Below are 23,739 nucleotides of genomic sequence, written 5' to 3'. Positions count from 1 at the left end.
GGATAAAGTCACTTGATAAATCTAACAGCCTCAATAAAAGAGCAGGCTGTTTATCCAGTTAGGAGGGGAAAAAACAACCACCAAAGCTACCAATGAATAACTTGAGGACCCATTTTATTATTCCCATGACACAAGTTTGGGTCCTGGCCCAGTTTTGGAAGGCTGCATGCAATATGCTTCCAGTCTGCTTTAGTCTATAATGATAGCCACCTAACTGACTTCCACTCTCCTCTTTTCTCTCTCTTTTGTAAGATTTCTCCTGGAGTTCAATATCTGTGGCTTCTGGCACACGGAGCATTTTGCTGACGGTGAGCTTACATTCGGAATAAATGTGGCTAATTAAGGCTAAGCACTCTTTCTTTGTATCTCGTGTGTGTCATCTCTATTTTGTAAATTAACACAACCCTCAGAGCAGCTCTGAATGACTGTAATGCTGGGTTTATAAACCAATTCTTAAAAAAATATCATTCATCATCACTAAACCTGTCAATCAAATGGTCCTTATTATCATCATCCTTTGATACAGCCAAGCATTCTTTTAGGTGTGCTGTATTATTTTATATTATACTTCAGACCAAGAAAAGTATTTACTGTGTCTGTTACATAAGTGGGTTTCAGTGGGAGCAGACACATCTGGTAAGTCCCTCAAAACAAGAGTCAGGCATAAATTTGTACTGAAGTTAATGCAATTCTAAAGAAGTCAAACAAAAACATGGCTCAGAACAAGATAAGACATTTTGACAAGCCATTATGGCTCTCTCTGGTTTTAGTCCTATCATACGCAGCAAGCTAAGGTTTATTTGGCTTACGCAAGAAGCAGCAATAAAAGGCTGATGCGTGAAGAATTGAGACATTAGACCTTCGATTTCCTGTCACAGACTCTCAGCCTGTCAGTCACCAGCAAAATGTCATGCATACACTTTAACACACAAGCTCTGTTATAATTCTCATCTCGAAACATGACCCCTGTCTATCTCTCTATTAGCCTCAGTTCATAAGAAAAAAGGGGACATCCTGCAGCCGTGTGACACCGAGTACCCCAGCTTTGTTTATGAGCCGTCAGTCAAAGAGACCAACAGCATTATTAAGTGCGGACGATGCCAGAAGTAAGCGCACACACACTTATGCACACAGAAATAGCAGTGTAGTCCTCTCTAAGCCCTACACCAGTCATATTAAATTGTTCCTCCAGAATCCATTTTCTACGGCTTTGCTCTGCTTTGCATACTGAGAGCAGTTTGTATTAATACGAGAGTGGCAGAAAGAGGGAAATAAGTAGAAAGGAACTGATTTAGATCATGGTGTGTGGGGTTATGGAAAGACTGAGAAGCGGAGAAGGGAGAGTGACTCGTTGGAAAGCAGTGAAAGTATTAGGAGAGGTGAATGAAAAAAGTACAGGGACTGGGGAGGGGTGAGTGACAGAAACAAAGATGGAAAAGCACTAGGAGGTGGGTCGGGGGGTGGGGGGTAGAGTAAAAAGAGGAAAGCATCACTGGGTTGTCACCATAGGCTGGGTGTGATCACCCTCATGAGGCCAATGGTGGTATAACACAGCACAGCTACACGTGGTCCACACTCTCCATGATAGTTTTTGAGTAATGCTGTTAATATAATGACATTATAATCACGTGTGAATAATGATCATAATTATGTTATTTTATCCATCCTGCACTGCCTGGCTTGTGTCATTATGTTACATAGAAGGTTGTCTTTCTGTGTTTTTGTCTATTTCACACTTTTCCTTTTTGTTTATGTCAGGATGTTTGTAGTGCAGCAGATACCAGAGAGCAACCTGTTGATGCTGGTGGTGCAAGCAGACTGTGACTGCTCCAAACAGTACCCACCCATCACCCTGGAGCCAGAGGAAGTCAGATATATCCTGTGATGTTTATATTCATGGATCACGTGAATCATGTTCACATAAAGTTTGCTTGTTTTAACCTAACTGCAGCATCACCCTGCCTATACACTGAGTCAATCTGGGCACACTTTGTAGACCTACAGTACCTACAGTACAGACTCTTTATTCTAACATGTGTATTAATTAAGCATGCTGGCCTAAATTGTTGTGTTTCTTTAACTGACTCAACCAGCCGCACTGTTAAGTTAGATTCCGGGTGTGAGCCTGCCATGTCATATCTTTAAAATGTTTATACTGCATGTCTTTAGTGGTAATATTTGAATGAGCGTGCAGGAAAACCATACTATGCTTCTGTTGCTGCTCCTTGACCCCGCTGTACATAACTCGTCAGTTAAGTGTGACAGGATGAAGTCTCAAAAGGTTCGCAGACGCCCCGAGTCTTGCCACTCTTATCACGCACAGGTCAGCATTTTACCACACCATGACACATCAAAAAACACGTATATTCATACAACCCTGTTAAAGCGTAAATATTACAATAATAAGTACTATAAAAACTGAGCTCAAAGCTGAGCGGTTTTTCCTTCTTAAGTTGATGCCTGCAAAAAAAACTAGACAAACAAAACAAAGTAGGGACAACCACTGTAAATGTTTTGAACTGAGGAGATCTGCTGCACTTTTGAAAGAGAAATTAATTCCCATTTTTGGTTGATGTAGGGTTTCAGCTGCTCTGCAGCTTGGAGCCTCTTTTGTTATCTTTTTCTGTTACAGTGCACCAAATGCTTCTATTTGGTGACAGATTCTCACTGTGGGCAAACTACAGGTTTTTTTTTTTGTAAATGCAGCTACAAAGTGTGTTCTCTGATGAAGGTTTTCAGAAGTGTTCCCACTTCCATGCAGCAATTTTGACTACACAATCTGTGTTTTCGATGCAGAGCCTGAAGAGCATTCAGTGTTGGTTTTCTGCTTTGTCTAGTTTTTCAGAATCTATTTAAAGATATGTTACTGTATATGAAAAAAACACAAGTTCTCTGCAAGTTTACATTATGAAACATTGCTCTTAAGTTAATCACCCAGACTGTTCAATCCTCCCTGTCTTTACTGATGAAAAAGTCTCTAGGATGCTCTTTTTACACCTATTCATGTTACTAATTGACCTCATTAGTTGTGAGATCTTATAAAACTTTTCTAGTATTTTTGTTGTCTGGCTTGATCTTTTTGAAACACGTTACTGGCTTCAAATTCTAAATGAGCATATATTATGTTAAAAAAAATTGAATAAATAAAACATAATTTGAGCCATCACTCATTTCTTTATATTTTTTTTCCAAGGAGGAAGACTGTTGTAATTTTTTAAGTGGTCATAAGCAAAGGCCTTCCCAGTTTCCTGACTCAAGACTTTTGCACATTACTTTATTTCATTCAATATTCAATATTTTGTCTTTGTACTAGTTTTAATTTACCTTTTCAGAGCATCTTTGTGTTTTTGAAAATTGGGTTGTACATGTGTTTAAACATGCATGCATAAAACCAGCATTCTTCTCTCGTCTTACTCAACTGCTTCTGTGGCCCTAAAATGATTTTCTGTTTGAATACATCACATTTTCGTCAATGCTTGGTAGCAAATTGAAGACTCGCCAGGTGAAATCATTTTCTGCTTTGTCTCTGCAGGAGAACGCCGATGACTGTGGAGGAGCCTCTTTTATATCTCCGTCAACCTCTGTTTCCTTCATGTGTCTCCTTTTTGCTGCTGTTGTTTCCTGATGACGGATAACTTCGCTCTTTTATGCTTCATCATATAAAGGAGAAGACGACAAAAACTGAAATCCTTGAGTGGATTTTTTTTTTAAACTACTGAACAGATTCTGCACATTTTGCTCACAAAGGCGACAGACACAATCTCTCTTTAAAGACCTTGGATGTTATGAGCAGTTGCTGTTTAACTTCAGAGAATTACATTTGAACTAAAAGCTGCAAAAAAGAGAACTTGCTGTACTGTTGTTGCCATGGATACTTTTTTCATTTGTTATTTTCTTATGCTCCACATTGTATCTCTGAACGAAAAGGGACTGAAGGGTGACGGCTAGCTGTGATGGGTGTTAATGAATAAGAAGTAACGATTCACACGGTACAACATGAAAAAGTGAAAAGAGAAAAACATGCATTGTTCAATTCCCATATCCCAATGAGCTGTGTATTTATCCACACACATGCATATTATATATGCGTTGGATACATCCAGTAAACACATCTAATGCATTATCTGCAGACTTTTATAAATGCAGAATAGCCAGTGTGAAGAGGGCTGCAGTAGGGGGATACAGGGAGACACTGTTTGATTGATTGATTGAATCTTTATTTTGAACATGTTGAAAAAGTATAAAAAAAAATAGAATTAAAAGAGACAAATGAACAAAGCAAACAAAAGGAAAACGAGCAACCACAACTCCAAATAACGTCCATGTTCAAAAAGGAGCAGGAAGAAGCATAAGCTTATTTAATCCCACCCCTTTTCCACTATCTAGTATCAATAGACTACAGAAATACCTCCTTGCAATTACATTATATGTTATGTGTAATTTTTTTTTTTTTTTTTTTTTAATATATACACATATATGTTTCTATCTATCCATACATACGTATATACACACATACGCACATATACACATTTTCAATAACCCCATTAACACCTCAAGGATACACAGCCTACAATTATATATATATATCCATACCAACAAACCCGTGCATGCGCACACACATGAAAATATTAGACAAGAACACCCTATCAAATCTCTACCTTTTCCCTGTACCCTGTAAAAACCATATCCTTAAACTGCTTTTTAAACTGCGCCATGCTTGGACATTGCTTCATATCTTTACTTAGTCTGTTCCACAGCTTCACTCCACACACAGAGATGCAAAAACTTTTTAATGTTGTACGGATACGAGGATGTTTTAAATTTAATTCCCCCCTCAAATTGTATCCCCGTTCCCTTTTAGAAAACATTTTTAGAATATTGTCAGGAAGCAGGTTATTTATTGCTTTATATATAATTTGTGCTGTGAGAAAATGAACCAGATCTGTGAATTTTAGAATTTTTGATTTTAAGAATAGTGGATTTGTATGATCTCTGTAACCAGTTTTATGGATTATCCTTATGGCCCTTTTTTGTAATATAAAGATTGATGATAGCGAACATTTGTAAGTATTGCCCCAAACCTCTGCACAGTAATTCAAATACGGTGCAATCAGGGAACAATAGAGAATGTGGAGTGATTTGTGGTCCAGAATGTGTTTTACTTTACTCAAGATTGAGACACTTCTTGAAATTTTGTTATGTATATGATTTATATGAGACTTCCAGTTTAATTTATCATCTATAATCACACCAAGAAACTTATGTTCAAGTACTCTTTCAATTTCCACACCATCTACATGAATCTGCACTTGTGCATTTCTAAGGGAATTCCCAAATAAGATAATTTTAGTTTTACTTAGATTTAGCGATAGTTTGTTCCTGTTAAACCATTTTTTAATTTTGCACATTTCTGAAGTAATTGTATCCAGCAGCTCCTTTAGATTCCCCCCAGAACAAAAAATATTTGTGTCATCTGCAAATAATACTAATTTTAATATATCAGATGCCTTACAAATATCATTTATATAAATAATAAATAATTTTGGACCCAGTACAGAGTCTTGTGGAACACCACAAGCAATGTCCAAGCATGATGAGGAATGGACACCCAGCTTCACAAATTGTTTCCGGTCACTTAAATAATTTTTCACCCATTGCAGTACAACCCCCCTAATCCCATACCGTTCCAGTTTATTAATTAATATGTCATGATTGATTGTGTCGAATGCTTTCTTGAGATCCAGAAATACTCCAGCTGCATACTGTTTCTGATCTATAGCATTCGTAATCTCCTCAATTGATTCGATTAATGCCAGAGATGTTGATCTTTTTGATCTGAATCCATATTGACTGTCAGAGAGTAATTTATATTTATCTAAGAATTTGTCTAATCGTTTATTAAACAGGTTCTCTAGGATTTTGGAGAATTGTGGTAGTGTTGCTAATGAGTCACGATAATAATGGACAAGCAGGCACAATTGGACTCATTGTGTAAAATTAATATGCAATAAAGTAAAATAGAATGGAGTTGTCAGCGTCTATGGGAACTATGTTTTCACTTTTTATTTCCATCCTATAAATGTATGTTTCTGTGACTATTATTTTTACATATCTGTCTGCCTTTTTTTGTCTTTTGTCTCTCTGTACATACCGTAACTAATTATGTATGTCTGGCTAATGGGCTGTAAATGCTGAAATGATAAATGAGCTGAAGATCGTCACACTCTAAAAAGGAAATATCTAACTTTTCACATTAAAACAATGCATACATGCATTTGCAATGTATTTGGCACCAAGGATTTACATTTTTGAAAAAATATACAAATGTTTTTGCGATTAAGAAATATTTATAGTTTTTTTTTATATGGTTTATGATATATATGGTATATTTTAAGGCTTTTTTTCTTCATTTAAAATGTAACTTTTATAGCAATGCTCGCTATTATAGCTCAGTCACTAAAAATAAAATGTCACAGTAATAAAAATGTAATCTCAGTGTCAATTAGCACTATGAAACTAACTGCATATGATATTTTTGTATATATTTGCCTGTATGTTTTATATTTTGCACTTTTTGCTGAGCACTTAAATGCATTTTTGGCTCTGAGTGTCTGTGTAGCCTTTTCTACACCCATTTTTAATTGCCTCTCAAAGCACACATATAAGTTAATCTTATTAAGTTTCTGAAAGTTAATTATTTAGCTGTCCTGATTTTGTTTGTACTCTCCACGGGTTGACATTGCCACATCTATGGCCCTGATTTGTACTGTCTAAATAAAATTATAAATTTGGGTTTTGTTGTTTATCTGCTCAAAACAAAAACTTGAGTAATTTATTTTGGCCACATAAAGGTAAATGGATGACAGTTATCAAAATTATGACTTTATTGGTAATTGGATTCAATCCTTCAGTTCTGTCTACTGACAACCTGAGAAATCTTTTTTTGTAATATATATAAAAGAAATTACTCTAACTGGAATTTCAGTGATAGTCAAAGCTTTGTACTCATTCGTACTTTGAAGTTCTTTGGTTTGAACGCATAAAATCCTGTCAATTCATCACAGGTCTAGCACAGATAGACAGAAAACAAAGAAAATCTACACTCACACCCAACTTAAAACCCCCAGTTAAGCATGCACGTCTGAGTACTGTGGGGGGATCCCAGAGCATCCAGAATGGCAAATGTAAAACATAAAACATTATATAGAAAGGCCCCAGTGGACCAGGAGGCACAAAAGAGGAAGCTCCTTGCTTTCAAGTGACACTGCTAATCACTGCATCTTCATACTAATAAAATATATTTAATTTGATGTGTAAAAGAACCAGTTTCAAATACCACCAGTAGACACATGGCAGTTTTAGGGAAGATTAATTCATCCTCCTGACCACCAATGCAATATTAGCATTATTTTTATTTTTATTTTTCTCTCTAGTGAATTGTCAATTAAAAGTTCTAAAATTGCTGCATTCAAGCCTCTTGCTTCACAGCTCGTTTGATATTATTTAAATACCTAAACAAGTAAACTGCAAACAAATATGGTCATGCAATGTTCCGAGTTTCACTCTGAAATCTATACCAGTCAGGGGTTCTGATACGACAGCCTGGCAGTTTTGGTGATCAGATCCCAACAAACTAAATATGGGGCAAAGACTGTGTTTGTCTAGTGCAAAGTGGAAAACATTAACAATGCTGGGGGAATACCCCACATATATTATATTCCAAGCTCTCTTGTTGAATAAATACTGTAGCGATTAAAAGAAAAGCAAGAGTTTGTCCTAGTGCTCACACACAACAGTCTTTATAATCTCCTGTATTGTCAGTAAGGATGTGACGGTAGATTGGCATAATTATAACACACATATTCTGTGTCTCTTCACATTATATTTTCTCCTGTGTGAAACTAAAAAAAAAAAGACAGAAGTGTATTTCTCTGTGTGTCATTTTCTTTGTGGTAGTTTACATCATCATTCAAACTCTGCAAAGCCCTGGAGGTTTTGATGTCTTTTAACTTTCCCTGATGTCCAAAGCATTGTAACAAAAAGCAGTTTATTGTAATAGAAAGTCTTCCCTTCATATAAATTGGGTAAAAGCCAGACTTGGGAATATCCTCAAAAGCAAGTAAATTGTGGGACGTCGTCTCAAGGCTAAAAAAAAGGGGGGCCATATAATTAAAATTGATGTCACACATGCTATAAATCATAAGTAAAGCAAGAGGATGTATAAACATGTAAACTGTTTGATAAGTTTTGCTTTTTTAACACGGTGGGCTTTTGTTTCACAATCAGTGGTGACTGCAACAGATTTTCCCGTGGTCTACACGGGTGATGTTGTAATGAATGAAATTAACCTGCGGGGGCGCTCGTTGCCTGTCTTCTTTTCATTGTTTGTGGCGTACCGTCGTTGTAGTCTGCACCGCAGGCGGTGAGAGCTGGTAGTCAGAGGAAAATGGCGGACGGTGTGGATCATATCGACATCTACGCCGACGTCGAGGAGGAGTTCAGCCAGGTAATAAATACATATTTTCCTACCTCGCTTATAGGTGTTATTTTTTTTAATATCTGTATAATCTGCTATATTTATTATAACCTACAAAGTGGCGAGCTTTTGTGGCTAAAGAGGCTCTCTGACATACAAGGCCTTTTCAACATGCTGCAAGCCTGCAGCCTCTGCTATCGGCGTGCTTTGCAGACTTTTGTTTGTTCGTGGGGTTGTCGACATTTAACACGACTTTTCATGTATTTAGTAATTAATATGCACGCTGCAGTTGTTTCGTGATGTGCGTTGTTATTTATTCAAGTAAATGCTAAAAGCAGCCGTCTTCACGGCGTAGCTTGGGTTCAGGCCTTGGCATGGTCGTTAGTGGCGGGCTAGCAAGACAAACAAACGCACTTTCGTTAGCGAGCTGACATTGACTAATTCACAGCTATCACGCTGTCGTGTCTAGTAAGTCTTTACTTTTTTTCAGTTGATAAAGAGAAGTTTTAAGCTAAACCGAACGCCTTTAGGCTCTAAGGTTGTATAAACATTTTCCAACCGACAATGGTCAGGCCAATAGCTGACGATAGCCTCAGCCTATCGTCGATAAACTCGTGCAGTCGCCCAACCTTAGTAGGCTCTGAATAGTGTAATAAACACGGCATGTTGTTAGCATGGAGTAGGTCAATGTTGGGGCTATTCAGAAGATATTTTTCTCCACACGCCCCTTTTCTGTGACGGTGGTTATAATTTCAGCTTAGCCAATGTGAAGATAGTGTTGTGTCTCGAACTGCTAAACAGCTTTCAAAACATACTTGAGTTTGACCCATAATGCAAACACTCAGTTTGCATTCATGCTTGGGGAAAGTCACGACGCATAAATTTATCCAGGTGATCAAATTTGAACTTAAGTAAGCCAGTGTATTAGAATAAAATGATTTAACGGATATATTTAAGTCACGACTTTGGCAGATTGGTTAAGTAAACCCCCAATCTTTTAATTTGTCCCAATTGAAGCAATTGGTTTTGCACAGGGTGCATAAATAAACCACTTCAAATTAATTTGATACGGATATAAGTTCTACGAAGCTTGCGACTATCTGCTGATCACAAGTTTATGCTGTTATTATTATTATCATACTACAATATCTGGATATGCTGTGAACCTTAACCCTAAATTGACTTTTCCTGGTCAGCATAAAGCAGTTGCATGATGCTAGTGTTATTGAACTTGAATTGATTCAATAGTGAATTACATCTTTTTAATGAGTGCTGGTATGTTTTTCTGACAACTGCCTATTGCAAAAACAATTAAATCAAACTCAATTCAGTGGGAATTTTGCACACCTGTTACAAGGAAACCTTTTTGTACAATGTGATGGTGAAAACCAATGTAGGTTTGCTATTCTGGTGTTGGTGAGGAAACCGATTCAGAATCAGATCAGACATAGAAGCTGATAAATTATATCCTTGGTGTTAATAACATCAAATCATTATCAAGCTCTAGATATTAAGTGCTTCACTGATCTTTTCTTGCATTCTTAATACAGGAAGCTGACTACCCAGTTCATGAGCAGATCGACCTGTATGATGACGTAATATCCCCATCAGCCAATAATGGTGATGCTCCAGAAGACCGGGATTACTTGGATTCACTGCCAGCCCCAGGTGGCACAGAGGGAGGGAAAAGCGCCCTGCCCAACGTGGTGTACACCTACACTGGAAAAAGAATCGCCCTGTACATAGGAAACCTCACATGGGTGAGTGTCAGATTGTCTAAAAATTGGACTTACAAATTTAATTGTGATCCATACATGATGCCATTTTGCTTGGGGTTGTTTTTGCAGTGGACAACTGATGAGGACTTGACAGAAGCTATCCGGGTGATAGGCATCACAGATGTGCTGGAGATAAAGTTCTTTGAAAACCGAGCCAATGGCCAGTCAAAAGGGTGAGGTCTTTAGTATTTTATTTCTATGATGCAGTTGGACTAAGTCAAAGAGTATGTTAAATATTTCGTGTTAGGAGTACAGGGTGGGATCACACTGAGTCAGTTTTATGATTGTATTACCACAAGGCTGTTGTTTCTAAAGACATATGTTCTTGAGTGCCAGTGACCTTGTTTAGATATTACTATCAGCTCAGAATTTCACAGTGCATTGATGTTTATGCGATCAATTGTCTGACTGTATGTCCTCTGCGTGTTTTCCAGGTTTGCTCTGGTGTGTGTTGGTTCAGAGGCATCCTCCAGAAAGTTAATGGAGCTGCTGTCAAAGAGGGAGCTCCATGGTCAGAATCCCATTGTCACACCATGCAACAAGCAGTCCCTCAGCCAGTTTGAAATGCAATCACGCAAAAGTAAGTAGGGCAAGTGTGCACATGGTTTATTTATCCGAAGAGATCAGTGCTGGTTAAAAGAAGTTATGTAAAAAATTTGCACATGTTGGAATGTGAGTTATTCTAAATATAAATATATTTGACTACACAGTACATCACATATGTTACATGACCTGTGTTTAATCTTAGCATATGTATGAACTCATACATGTAATTTATCCTTGTTTTTGTCTCTTAGCCAGGTGCACATATTGATTAATGATTACATATGAAATGAGTTTGTATTTGTCTTTTCACAGGTACCCAGACAGGTCAGATGTCTGGGGAAGGAAAGGCTGGTCCTCCTGGTTCTGGACCCCGTGGCGGTTTTCCCATGGGCAGCCGAGGGAGAGGCAGGTTCCCCGGACCACCTGGCCCTGGAGGAGACCGCTTCCCTGGTCCCGTAGGGCCTGGGGGTCCTCCACCACACCTTCCTGGTTAGTTTAGCAAGATGTGTTGGTAGTATGGGACAACACTCAGTTACTTGAGAAATGAATATTGATATTCAAAAATTCATCATCAAAAATAAATTAGGGGCAGAAACGTTCCAAATCAATGGATTGTGTTGTCTTGAATGCTGAGTGGGCTTATTACCAAAATAAGTTTGTTTAACCACATTTCATAGGGATATATAGTTGAACTTGAGGTGGATATATTAGTTTTTGAGACTTGGCAGTCAAAACGAGTTCATGAGTGGATGTGTTGTGGATATAAGCAAATCCATAAAGACACACAGCTCACAAAAAGTGCAACCTGTCATGTATGGATCCACCACAGCTGGCAGAGGTTGTGTTAAATCACATATTGAACTTTGTAGGTCAGTTTATTTCTGTTCAGTATTGTCGACTGTGTGATGATTTGAAAAAAAAATAAATACATATAATGTTACAGCACAACAGATTTAAAGTCACAAGTGTTTTAAAAACTTGGAAGTTCTGCTTTCTGTCTGGCAGTGCTGCTCAGGTAGCACAGTCCAGGCATTGCTGTTACTCACACCTGCATGGGATCATGGCTCATCTGATCTAGTATGTTTTTTTTACTATTGCGGGATCTCTCATCTCTCCCTTGGCAGGGCTTTCTTTGCATGTTTCCTTCTTTGTCTGGTTTGAATTTTTGTCTCACTTAACCTCAAGTTGAACAGTTGATCCTTCTCATGGTGTGGTTTCCTGCTTGTGAAAATTTCCACCACCATTCCTTTACTTAGAGGTTTTCTCAAAGCTTGACTTGGTACGCTGCCAAACTTACCTCTTTACAAATCTTGGCTTGGCTGCTTGTCAGAAGCAGTAAGAGAATGGAGTAGCAGGCTGTTCTCCATTCCCCCTTTTCATATCTCTTCTTTCGCTTAGTGGCTGGTGCCCCGTCCCGCTGGGCTGCGACAGGCCTTCGGTTAGCAGGTAGAGGTTTCTGAAGGGAGGAGTTGTGATTGGTTTGCTTTTTTCCCCATTAGGCTCGGGCATGAGACCAGATCTGGTTAGGCACCAAGATGGCCCTCTGATGGATATGAGTTTCAATCCCTTCCAGCCGGGGGGCAGGAACGGGAGCTGGCGTAGCAGAGGTGAAATACCTCGATTAATCTAATTGATTTATTAGATGGCCTTATAATCCTAGCTTTGGCTTTTTATTGACAAATTAAACTGTCACATTTACTGCCCCGAGGCAGCTGATCTTCATTGCTTACTCTGAATCGACAGTTTACATTATTTGCCCCACATGTGGCAGCATTTTAAATTTTAAAACATTTTTACCAAAAGAAATAAACGTGTGCTTTTGTTTTTTTGAGCTTAAGTACATTTTAGGTAAATTAGTTGTTTCAGGTGACATAATGGCCCAGTGTCAAGAAAAAACGTATTTTTAAACTTTTGGAAAAATTCTTTTCGCAGGTTTGTAATTGATGTAAAGCAGTCAAACTCCTTAGTTCCACATTGCAGTTTATACACTGTATATACTCTCTTTAGGGCTTCTGGAAACTTATAGCAGTGCATCTTCTGAGTCAAGTGTTAATGAGAAGGGTCCAGTCCAATACAAGGCCTTGTTTAATTAAAACGGCAACGCCTGCTTGAAACTATAGCTTCTCATCTGTTCACTTTCCCTTTGATTTATTTTTCAGTGTCATTTGTGACCTTTTTTCGTCAATTGTTGTCCTGTGCAGCAATGGCTTTCTTTCATCTTTGTGTCACTGTCCCTGCTTTAAATTGCCATTTGGTACCTAAAGGTATCACTGTACAAAAGATACATAGAAAAATACAGGCTGCCACTAGACTTCAAAAATGAGTCCACAAATCGACTGTGCCAGTATACATTTTGTGTTTTCAATCTGCCAGTTACTTGTTCTTGTAGAAAGAGGTGGAGAGCTCAGTCTGTGTCATTCTAGACAATAATTTTGGTTTACTGGAGCTTACTTCTTTCATGTTCTTTTTTTTTTTTTTTTTTTTTTTTTTTTTTTGTTCTTGTCTTTTTTGTTAATTTGCTCTTTTTCTAGGTGGCATGCAGGGTCCTCCACGCCCCCCACCCGGTCCACCAGGTCCCCCAGGACCTCCAGGACCTCCACCTCCAGGCCAGGGTCTTCCACCTCCCATGGCTGGGCCTCCAAATCGTGGTGATAGGCCTCCTCCACCTGTTCTCTTCCCTGGGCAGTTTGGCCAGCCACCACTGGGACCCCTGCCTCCAGGTCCACCTCCTCCAGGCTATGGTCCTCCACCTGGTCCCCCACCTCCTCAGCAGGGCCCACCCCCTCCAGGACCCTTTCCACCCCGTCCTCCTGGACCTATTGGCCCGCCTATGGCATTGGCTCCACCACCACATCTGCCAGGTCCCCCGCCAGGTGGCCCACCACCAGCGCCGCACGTGAACCCTGCCTTCTTTCCTCCCCCTGGCAACAACAGCATGCCACCCAATGATAGCCGAGGTCCACCGGGACCAAATGACCCATACGGCCGCCCGCCACCATATGAAAGAGGAGATTATGGGCCTGGAGGCCGGTAAGAACAATTACTGAGAAGAACAACAAATTAAACCACTATATATACACATTCAATATGAGGTTTTTGTTTGTGCTCGGGTAGCCTAGAACTTGGATACTGTGAATTAAAAATAAATTAATGCTTGATCCTTTTTTTTTTTTTTTTTCTGTTATTTTTTTAGGGACATGGACACATCACGGACCCCTCTAAGTGAGGCAGAGTTTGAGGAGATCATGAACAGGAACAGAGCCATATCCTCCAGTGCCATATCTAGAGCAGTTTCTGATGCCAGTGCAGGTAAGGCAAATGGTGATATATTTCCAATACATTTAAATAAGTGCGTTTACATGTTGTCAGTAAGGGAAAACTTAAATTTCTTCAAAGAAGTAAAAGAGCACTGCAATAGACCAGTGTACCCGGCTGCTTGCCCTATGACACTTGAGATAGGCTCCAGCCCGCCTGCGACCCTGATGAGGATGAGTGGAAGAGGATGGATGGATGAAAAGTTTACTCCACTGTTTTCTCTTTTTAGGTGATTATGGCAGTGCTATAGAGACTTTGGTGACAGCCATCAGTCTGATTAAGCAGTCCAAAGTGTCCGCAGACGACCGCTGCAAGGTCCTCATCAGTTCTCTGCAGGACTGTCTCCACGGCATTGAGTCAAAGAGCTATGGCTCTGCGTCAAGGTAAGCCTGTTAAATATTACACTGAAACAGGTAGTTACATACTAAAAGAAAATGTAGGTGTTTGAACTTTATTAAAAACTTCACAACTGTAACTTGATGTTCGTTTGTCTCTGCAAGGCGAGAACGTTCCAGGGAACGTGACCACAGTCGCTCAAGAGAAAAGAGTCGACGACACAAATCTCGTAGCCGCGACAGGCATGAGGACTATTACAGAGAACGCAGTCGGGAGAGAGATCGTCATCGTGAGAGGGATCGGGACCGTGACCGGGAAAGAGAGAGGGAGAGGGAATACCGGCACCGTTAGCCGGAAAGGAGGTGGGTACCAGTTTTATTTTTTTGTGTATTTTTCAGCATCTTTGTCTTAAACCTTGTGGCAAACTAATTTAGGCTCAGACGGCATGACAGAAACAGAAAGTGGCACAGTTGAGATTTAAAGTCTTCTCTGTTTGCACACCTCCTCTCATTGGATTCACTGGCTCTAGATAAATCCCAAAACCAAATCCTACTTACACCCAAATAATGGTTAAACATCTGATAATGGATGTTATCATCAAAATATTAAATTACTGCATGAGGAGAGTAAGAGGTAGGCAACGAAAAGGCTTTCAAAACTCAGTCCTCTGTCTTCAGGTAGGTATAAGGTAAGTCAACTTAAACCATATTTCTTCAGTGGTAATCACAATTTCTATTGTATCACAAAATGTGCAAAATACACACTTGATGTATTCACTTTGGCACAGTGTGGAGTCTGTAAGTGTTGTATCTACGCTGTAGTCCCTTTGAAATGAGAAAATATAAGTCACTGGATTTCTGGATGTATTTTGTACTCTTTGGTCTGCAGGCTTCAGAGGCTGGTAAATTACAAAGTTCATTTGTTGCTTTGGATATTACAACAAATACATTTTAGAATAAAAGTTGTATGCACCTGTGCATGGCAAGAAAATAGCATACGTTACCTGTTGAGATGATTTTTGCAGTTACTCTTTTTATAAAATTTAAAGAGTTTTTGCATCAATAAAGTAGAAATTATCAGAATTTTGGCTTTTACCAGGAACTGTGGCAAGTGGACCAAATGTGCCTGATTTTTATTATATCAACACTCAGAACTGCCATATTAATTATATGTGAATTCCCAAAGTTTGGTTTATCAGTGGGCTTGTACTGGTCGCTTCAATCCTGATTAGCAAGATTTGGGTGTCACAATACTGTACAGTCATTTTTACAGTATTTCGTACAAATTAAGATTTTATATGGTCTGTTAAGATTGAATTGATTACTGTTTTTACACCTTGTCAGTAGTAGACCAATCTACATTTTGTAAATGTTTCATTCATAGTGTTGTACATATTCCAGTTTTAGTGTGTTATTTGAAATCTATCATTGTCCTGTGATATTTCAGAGAAGTTAAACATTTATCAGTGTCAACATCTTATGACTTTTGCCCCCTCCCACCCCTTAAAAAAAAAACTAATGTCATTGTGCCATATCTGCATGACAATAATATCACCTGACATTTCACCTGTGTCAAGTTGAATGTTTTTATTGCATAGTGTTTGCTCACTTTTGTATAATTGCACCTTAACTTAAGATGTTGAGGTGAAGTGGAGGAGGGAAAAATGCCTGTCCCCTTGACATAATAATCTGTCAAAATATATGTTACTGAATATCCAAATGCTGGTGTGGTTTTTACACGCAGTGTCACATCTAATCATTTTATGAGGCAAAGGTCAGCCTGTATTCAACAGTGGCTGAAATCAAATTGTTTGCAGAGTCTGTGTAATGAGAATTGGTTAATATTTCAGATCTGTGCATAATAACTTGCATTATCATACTATTATGTTGACACACAATTTAAAAAAAAAAAAAAAGTGATTTAAAGTTAAAAGCTAGCACAAGCTTAAGAAAATCAGTGTTTTTAGATCCTAAGCTCTTTGAGTCTGTGGAGCTCCCCCAGAAGGTTACACTGGAGTTTTTGTTTTTATTTTATTTTATTTTTTGTAGGCCATTGTGGCGTTCACTCATAGTAATATAATTTCTGCATATGGACTGAAGTGGAGATCTTGCTGTACTATTAAAATGCTTTAATGCTAGTTGTTAAAATACCACAAGTGTTCAGAAATAGAGTATATTCAATACAAGTTACATATATTCTCCATGTGCATTCAATGTTAGACCTATCATAAACGACTCCTTGTATGTCACAACTGTAACCGTAACTAACGCACAGCTGTGGTCACAGCCACTATCACGCTGACAGTTTGTCTTCCAACAACTTTAGTCAAAAATCACAGCTACAGTTTAAGAGCTCCTCTAGTTTCTGTAGTAACTGAATACCTGTGCCTGAACAGTCACAACTGAAAGTCAACTTACTCGTGTAGTGGTCAAAATGAGTATAATGCAATTTCATAATAGAGTTTAGCTTTTTTTTTTTTTTTTTTTTTTTTTTTTTTACATGGATCAGAGAAAACATTACTGCAAGAGAACACAAACCTAGTCCAGAAAAATATTCTCAGTGTTAACCCTTAGAGGGCTCTGCATGATTCAGGAAAAGAAAGTCACAATTTTATGGGAGAACTTGTACTGTTGCATAACATTCATGACAGTGAGTTAGGCTTCAGCATTCAGTTTAATCGGTCCAATTTAGCAAAGAGATCATGCAGGCATGTGAGATTTTTGTCTATTTTTAGCATTATATCCAAGCTAATTCAATTTTAACTGGTGCTGTGGTTGTAGATGCATTTATCTGAACATTCTAATTGTCAGCTTGCACCTAATGTTGTTGGATACAAAAATCATTAATAGTGTATTGCTCTCAAATGATTTGAGTCAACTATTTTAGGCTGCCTTTCTGCCCTGTGCTGGTTTTTGTCTGGGATTTTCAGAGTCAGGGTTTCACAAGTCGTTATGTAATCTCTTTGTGAAGATGCTTTCTTCCATTGCTTCAGTTGCACGTTGAATAACCCGCTAACTTGTGAAAAGTTTTGGGGCTTCTTTGGATATAGTGTTTCAGCCATTTTGGGTTTTTTGGCTGTCTTTTACTGCCAGAGCTTTGAGATATCTACAGTGTTGCATGTAAAGCAGACTTGAGTAGGTTACGTGGACCCTACAGCATCTCTGTACAGTTGCCCCCATTCCCAAATAATATCTGTCCCGATTTTAAATGTGCTTTATCCACTAAAGATATCTTCATGTATTTGCACTCAAACAGCATGAACTATGCTCCACCCACTGGAAAGATATTTATATATTCACATTGTTCCCTGTTTGTGTGCCTATTTCTCTTATACTGGAAAATAATAACTGGGGTGGTTTAACTTATGGAGTTGCTGCATTTTGAAAGTAGCCAAAAGAATGTAACTTAAACTCTAAAGGCAATTTGTCATGTAAATACTGGAGAGTTATGTTGATTTTAGCTGTCAGTTCTAGCTTGTTGAGTTGATCTGGTCTCTGTTCCACAAAATTGTTCTTTACATGCTCACGTTTTTCCTGCAAAACCTTGTGTCCACCAAGAACCTCACAACAAAAGATTACATTTTGTCAAATACATAAGTTTTTTTTTTGTAAATTAACTTTCATTTTAAGTCCAAATTTAAAAAAAAAAAAAAAAAATCTAACTAATAAATGTGAAAGTTGCTGCTGTCTCCTTTAATAGCCATCTTGTTGTCATTGTTGGAGATCCTCTGTGGGCACAAGGCCTAATAGCCTATTGCAATGTGTCAAGCACCAAAATGCATTTGAAGAATATTTATAAATTGTTGTTTGCAGTAAAAATGACTAAAGATCAAAATTAAGCGAGCAAAAATGTTGATGGTGAGATATGTCCCAATTTTTCCATTGCACCATGCCTTTGCATTTCTACTGATATTTGTGAGCTTGTTAAAGAGGAAAATAATTGAGATTGAGTGCCAAGTACATTGCTCCTCTTCTTGTAGTGTGGCCGTTTGTTGTTTCGAGATGTGCTTAACACTGTTTATCTGTTCATGTTTCCATGCAAGAACGCACAGTGTTTGTACCAGGCTTAAGTTACTTTTATGCTTTCTCTTCAGCCTGTTTGTAGGTGTATGTGTGCTGGGGGGTGCAGCCCTAATGTCCAAGCTATTTACACATGTCAAACCAGAGTCAAATGGTTTAGGTTATAGCTAATCAAACAGCCTTCGTGTCCATAACATGGTTGAAATGTAATTCATGTCCTTAATTTTGGCCTTTGGCCAGAATATAGAAAAAGAAAATGTTTGACTTTATAGCTGAGCTAAGGCAAATGGACATGGTTTTAATTCTTAATATTTAGCCCCACAGTTATTACAGTATATAACACATGAACTGTTAGTTGGTGAAAAAGATGTGTACCTTTTTCATACTCAATGAGCTGTCTGTGAGTAGTTTTCTGAAATATCATACACACATAAGTAATAACAGTGAAAGATTAGACGGCAGTCTATAAGCTAGGCAGTGGTAAGTATTGGCCCAATCTTATTTGCCGAGCCTTTTGTAGCACATAGCCAAGTTAGTGGACTGAGACTATTTCATGGACTGCTTGACCCTGGTTTGGCTCTGTCCCGTTTCATTTCCATTCTGTATTAACTGACACACCTACTACACATTTTAAAGTTTTATATGAAATATAATGAACCCGATATAAATGATTTATTGGGCTGATAATTTAAATGTTTCACCCTTGAGAAAAGTTCAGTTATGTCAAGTGTGATTATGGGAGGAGTACTGAGATGTGCAATGTGGCTGTAAGCTCAACTGCTTTTGTCTGCAGGCATATACTGTGTAAAGAAAACCTTTCAGATTATGAAACCTATCAAATTTCATTATGCATTTGAATCATTAAACAATGTAAAAAAAATCACCTGTACTTACTTGAATTTTGGTGTAGATACCAGTTCTATCTGGCTTCATTTCAGCGTGTGAAGCAGTGATTTTAATGTTGAAACAACAAGTTTGAAATGACTTTCTTTATCACAATTTTTGTCATTTCATCTTAAAATTGTACAAATTTCTGGTAAGGTGCTTTAAATTGTGTAGAACTGTAATCCCACTGCTGCTGTCCTTTACAATTATGGTTAGAGGTAGCTTTTTCTGACTCCTGTACTTTGCATGCTCAACTTTGTCTATGCAAAGCATTACAAGCACAAAATATTCCATCTTCCTGACTTTGACCATGTTTGCGACACCGTAAGAATCACACTGTCATATTTTTTTCTGTTTTATTAAAACTCTTGGTATGCTTGGGCAGGAAAGGTTTCACTAGATGTGCCGTATGTGCTTTTTCCTTCATAGCTGTTTTTTTGATTGATTACTGTTTTGGTCCTTTGTCTTTTCACTTAAATATACAGCTTAAACAAATTGCAACCATGGTTTTCTCTGGTATTTGCCACAGTGAGCAAAGTTTTCAGTGTACTCCGTTATGTAACCTGCTGGTCATAATGACAAATACTGAAATGTTTAGAGGTGATTGAAAGGTAAATCCCTATTGCTATAGTTAAAGACTTGTCAAAGGAAAAAAAACTTTTAGCTCAGGTCTTCCAATAAAACTCCCTGTAAGTTTTAAAGGTTATTTATTTCTGTTTTCTGCACTTTATAGTCCTCTGAGAGCCAAATTAATTGAAACGCTATAAGTAAGACTTAATATTCTGAAAGTATTACCTAATGTTGATGCAGGTACACCATTTAATAATATTGTAAACAAGACGAAATGGTCATACACAATTTGGCCATTTAGACACTATAACCATTGTCCATCCCTGAATTTGTAATTCTGTAATGGAACAAACAAAATTGCCCCAGGTATTTAAGTGCATTTACATATGGTTATCAATATTTTTATGTCTAAAAGAGTTAAGTGCCACATGCAAACATCTGTACATGTATATACGTGTATATGCATGTACATACTTTGAAATCCATGTTTCTGTAGTTGCAGCGCAGACTTGACGAAAGATTGAAATACTTTTCTTTGTGTGTGCGTGTACATACTCATAGAGTTCAATTTAAGTTCTTGAATGTTAGCTGTTGAACTGTGCATGATATGTTTCTGTCTTTGCTAGGGTTGGGGACAATACACAGCCAACAGAGTGTTAAGAGTAGCAGTTAAATACCATAGTGCCATTTATGCCGCGTGTAAGAGGCTTCTCTGTCTGCACTGCCTTTGCTAAGATAAAATGACTTGAACAAACTCCAACCTCGTGGCTCAGAGTGACGGTGAATTGAACCCAGCCCTGGTGTAAATTTTGTGTATGTAGTGTAGAGGTTTAATGATGAGTGGGGAAAATGTTCACTGTTGGGCTGGCTCCAAACCAAACTCCACCCTTCGTTTTGACACCTTTCAGCTTACGAGGATCAAGGATGGATGGAAGGAAAAGGAGGAACTCTTTCCCTGCCCTCCGTGCATGACCGGACAGGAACACAACTACCATCACTTCCTCCACCCCCTCCATTTCTCCTCTCCTATCCTTCTCCACCCATCCTTCTCTCTATCTGTTGTCTGCCTGGTTTAAGAGCAGCGGATGGAAGACCCTGACCTGTGTAAGGCTATGTTATCCAAACTTCTATACTCATGGTAACTAAAGATGACAAAAGAATCTTTCCAAACAGCTCTTTTATTTTTATGATGTTTTATTTGACATGAAAAGTAAGCGTGATGCTTTTTTGCGACTTATAAATAAATAAATAAATGGCCTGCACGATCCCCAAATAGAAGACACAAACATTACACCCTTTTGTTTTTTTTGTTGTTTTTTTCTTGTTCTTTGGCTCGCTGTATTGTGTGTGTATATACAGTTTAGAGATTAGTTTTTATAAGGTATGTGCTTGATGTTTTCTCTCCTACCCTCACTCTCTCGTTCTCATTTATTCTTTTCATGGCTAGTACGTTTGTAAATGTCTCTGCTTTTTGATTAAAATTAGATGGTGTTGTAATAAAAAATGTTTACTGAGGTACACTCTGCATTCAGTGAATTCCTCTACGTTTCGTTCATTTATATTAAATGTATATACTGACTTAGATTTTTTATTATTATTATTATTTTATTTATTTATTTTTTTACATTGGTAAATGGCAAGGATGTAGTCACTTTGGTTTGTTTTTATCTTATGTTGCATTACATAGTCAACATGCTAAACCAAAAAAGAGAAGACCCTGCTGTTTGGAATGGTTTTTGATGGTGGGTTATTTTGTAATTCCGCTAAATAATTATCACTGAAACACCGCATGAACAAATTGTCTTTCACTTCTGTCATATAATGATTTAAAATCAGATTTTAATTCAAGCAGCCTTCATAGTTGAAGCTTGAGTGAAAGTGTTTATTCCTTAATTGGGAAGTATGAACCAGTTTGTTACATGCCTTTCACTTTAGATGTTACATGTTTTATGTATTTGAATTTTGAAGGCTTTTCCATGATAGATCTAAATAACTAAACCATGAACAAAATGCGTTTTAATTTGTCGGTACAGTGTAAAACATTCTGCCACCTGTCATTTTTATTGTTTTGCATGTTTGTCAAAATGGACGGACAGCAATTTGTTGAAGCTTTTAGGGGTTTTTTTTTTTTGTTTGTTTTTTTCATGCAAGGTTGGGAAAATAGCAATGACTGGTTTAGCTTTTACTCAGTTATTTTTATTATAACTTACAATTATTTTAAAAAAAAACCCAAGTGTAAATTACATTGCCACAGCTTTCCCAGCACACATGATATAACACGATTATACCACCAGTTTTTAAAATGTGAGTTAATGGAAATCAGGAAATTACAGGTATGTTGAGGTTTGATGCTGCAGTGTGTCATCGGGTGTCTTAAATGCAAATCAGTATGAATACAGCGCAATAACATGGTGCTTTTGTATGGTTTTTAACGAGAACAAAGTTGCATGCAGACAACATAACACATTTTTGTGAAATTATCGCCATTGGTGAAATTTTTAATTTGCTCCCAAAAAAAATCTGAAACTTGTGTTGACACCTTGTCTTTCTGGGGGTTATTCTTTTAATAATGTCATTTCAATTTCACTCCGTAACAATTTAGAAAATGCCTTATTTTCAAACGTAACCAGTGAATGTAAAACTTTTGGATTCAGAGTCACAGCAGGAATTTGAATGACAGGCTGTGCAGGAAACTGTACCAGCATCTTTTGAAACCATTGTCTTGCTCTTGAAGTGTATTCTTTTTCAGTATACTTCAGAAAGTGACTTATTGGGGAATGTAAGTGCCTTTGCTCCGTATCCTTGCAAATTCACTGAAAGTGTGATGTAATGTAAACAAAATGTAAATTGGATTTTGATATTAAAAAAAAGAAAAAAATGGGACCTTTTTGAATATAATGATGCTATTTCTGAACAGTTAGTTTTAAAATGTTGAAAGTTTTAAGGCCCTATATCATGTTTTTTAATGATATTGGCTTAATTTGATGTTAGTTAGTTGCTCTTTTTCCTCATTTTATTTCCTGCTGAGCTGTTTGGGGAAAATACTATACATGTGCCTTGTTTTCTTTCTTTTTTTTTTATTCGTTTTTATTTAAATTATTAAATTATTTCTTTAGTTGTGCATTGAATTTGGTAACTCCAATGGAGTTCTGCCCTGGTCAAGCTAAGCAGAAGTGTAGCCCTCCAGAATAAGAGCATTTGTACAGGAATTTGGTTTCATTTTCTTTGTGTTAGCTTTTGTTCCGCAGCACGAAAAGGTAAGTGATTTTTAGGTCTACAAACACAACCAGTGAAGAAACAAGAAGTCTGATCGACTGCGGGAGTCTTTAAACTGCACAAGCAGTTGGAAAGTATATACATATGTATTTATGAGTTTTCAGTATTTGTATGACTAAGATGTTTTCACTAACTGCTAGTTAGTTACTAACTGCTGCTGGTTTCTAGATACTTTATTTTAAAATCACACTTGTCTAGTAAAGGGGCCTTTGCATGATGACTTGGAAACATGTTTCTGCTACAAATTGAAGTTATAGTTTTTTAAGATGAGTAAAATAGTTTTTGACTTTACAAAAAATGAAATGAGCTTCCATATTAAATGGTCTCACTTGGGCAAAGTACTTGCTGAATTTGTATCACCACTGTAACTTTGGGATTTTAAGTTAAGGTTCAGGTGTATTTCTACCGCCAATAATGGTTACATGTAGTGGTACATTGCAGGTAAATAGATTATCATTTGCTCTCAAAGAATAAAGTATACAAATTAAGTTTGTTTTGTGGTTCTGTTTTATTTGTGCATAATGCGTTTCGTTTTATT

The 23,739-nt window shown here is 37.6% G+C and overlaps 2 protein-coding genes across 3 annotated transcripts in view; both read left to right on the top strand.

Annotated features, from left to right (window-relative positions):
* cacna2d4a (calcium channel, voltage-dependent, alpha 2/delta subunit 4a) overlaps positions 1-4,500 on the top strand; it is a 107,338-nt gene extending 102,838 nt beyond the window's left edge. Inside the window, exons 34-38 of the mRNA XM_080886804.1 lie at positions 253-308; positions 986-1,106; positions 1,759-1,881; positions 2,248-2,323; positions 3,533-4,500. Coding sequence (XP_080742930.1) covers positions 253-308; positions 986-1,106; positions 1,759-1,881; positions 2,248-2,323; positions 3,533-3,625 — 469 coding nt within the window. The 3' untranslated portion in view covers positions 3,626-4,500. The remainder of the gene's footprint in view (positions 1-252; positions 309-985; positions 1,107-1,758; positions 1,882-2,247; positions 2,324-3,532) is intronic.
* A 3,889-nt stretch (positions 4,501-8,389) lies between these two features.
* cpsf6 (cleavage and polyadenylation specific factor 6) lies at positions 8,390-23,690 on the top strand. 2 transcript variants are annotated; one of them, XM_080886858.1, is made up of 11 exons: positions 8,390-8,506; positions 10,027-10,236; positions 10,324-10,427; positions 10,689-10,834; positions 11,113-11,289; positions 12,300-12,407; positions 13,332-13,830; positions 13,994-14,109; positions 14,345-14,498; positions 14,616-14,813; positions 20,834-23,690. In XM_080886858.1, the coding sequence occupies exons 1-10, from the start codon at positions 8,447-8,449 to the stop codon at positions 14,800-14,802; spliced, it is 1,761 nt and encodes a 586-aa protein (XP_080742984.1). In that variant the 5' UTR covers positions 8,390-8,446; the 3' UTR covers positions 14,803-14,813; positions 20,834-23,690. The 2 variants fall into 2 exon arrangements, with proteins under 2 accessions (XP_080742984.1, XP_080742985.1); XM_080886859.1 differs by lacking the exon at positions 12,300-12,407.
* The last annotated feature ends 49 nt before the right edge of the window (positions 23,691-23,739 follow it).

The sequence above is a fragment of the Rhamphochromis sp. 'chilingali' genome (assembly GCF_963969265.1).
Source record: "Rhamphochromis sp. 'chilingali' genome assembly, chromosome: 7".
Taxonomy (NCBI): domain Eukaryota; kingdom Metazoa; phylum Chordata; class Actinopteri; order Cichliformes; family Cichlidae; genus Rhamphochromis; species Rhamphochromis sp. 'chilingali'.
This window is presented reverse-complemented; position numbering and strand designations above follow the sequence as displayed.

What these genes read in the sequence shown, in the direction of transcription:
- cpsf6 (XM_080886858.1), top strand. Translation starts at nt 8,447, where the DNA reads ATGGCGGACGGTGTGGATCATATCGACATCTACGCCGACGTCGAGGAG. An exon ending in TCCTCCACCACACCTTCCTG is followed by an intron (nt 11,290 to 12,299) that starts GTTAGTTTAGCA and finishes TTTCCCCATTAG; the next exon opens with GCTCGGGCATGAGACCAGAT. An exon ending in CGGGAGCTGGCGTAGCAGAG is followed by an intron (nt 12,408 to 13,331) that starts GTGAAATACCTC and finishes CTCTTTTTCTAG; the next exon opens with GTGGCATGCAGGGTCCTCCA.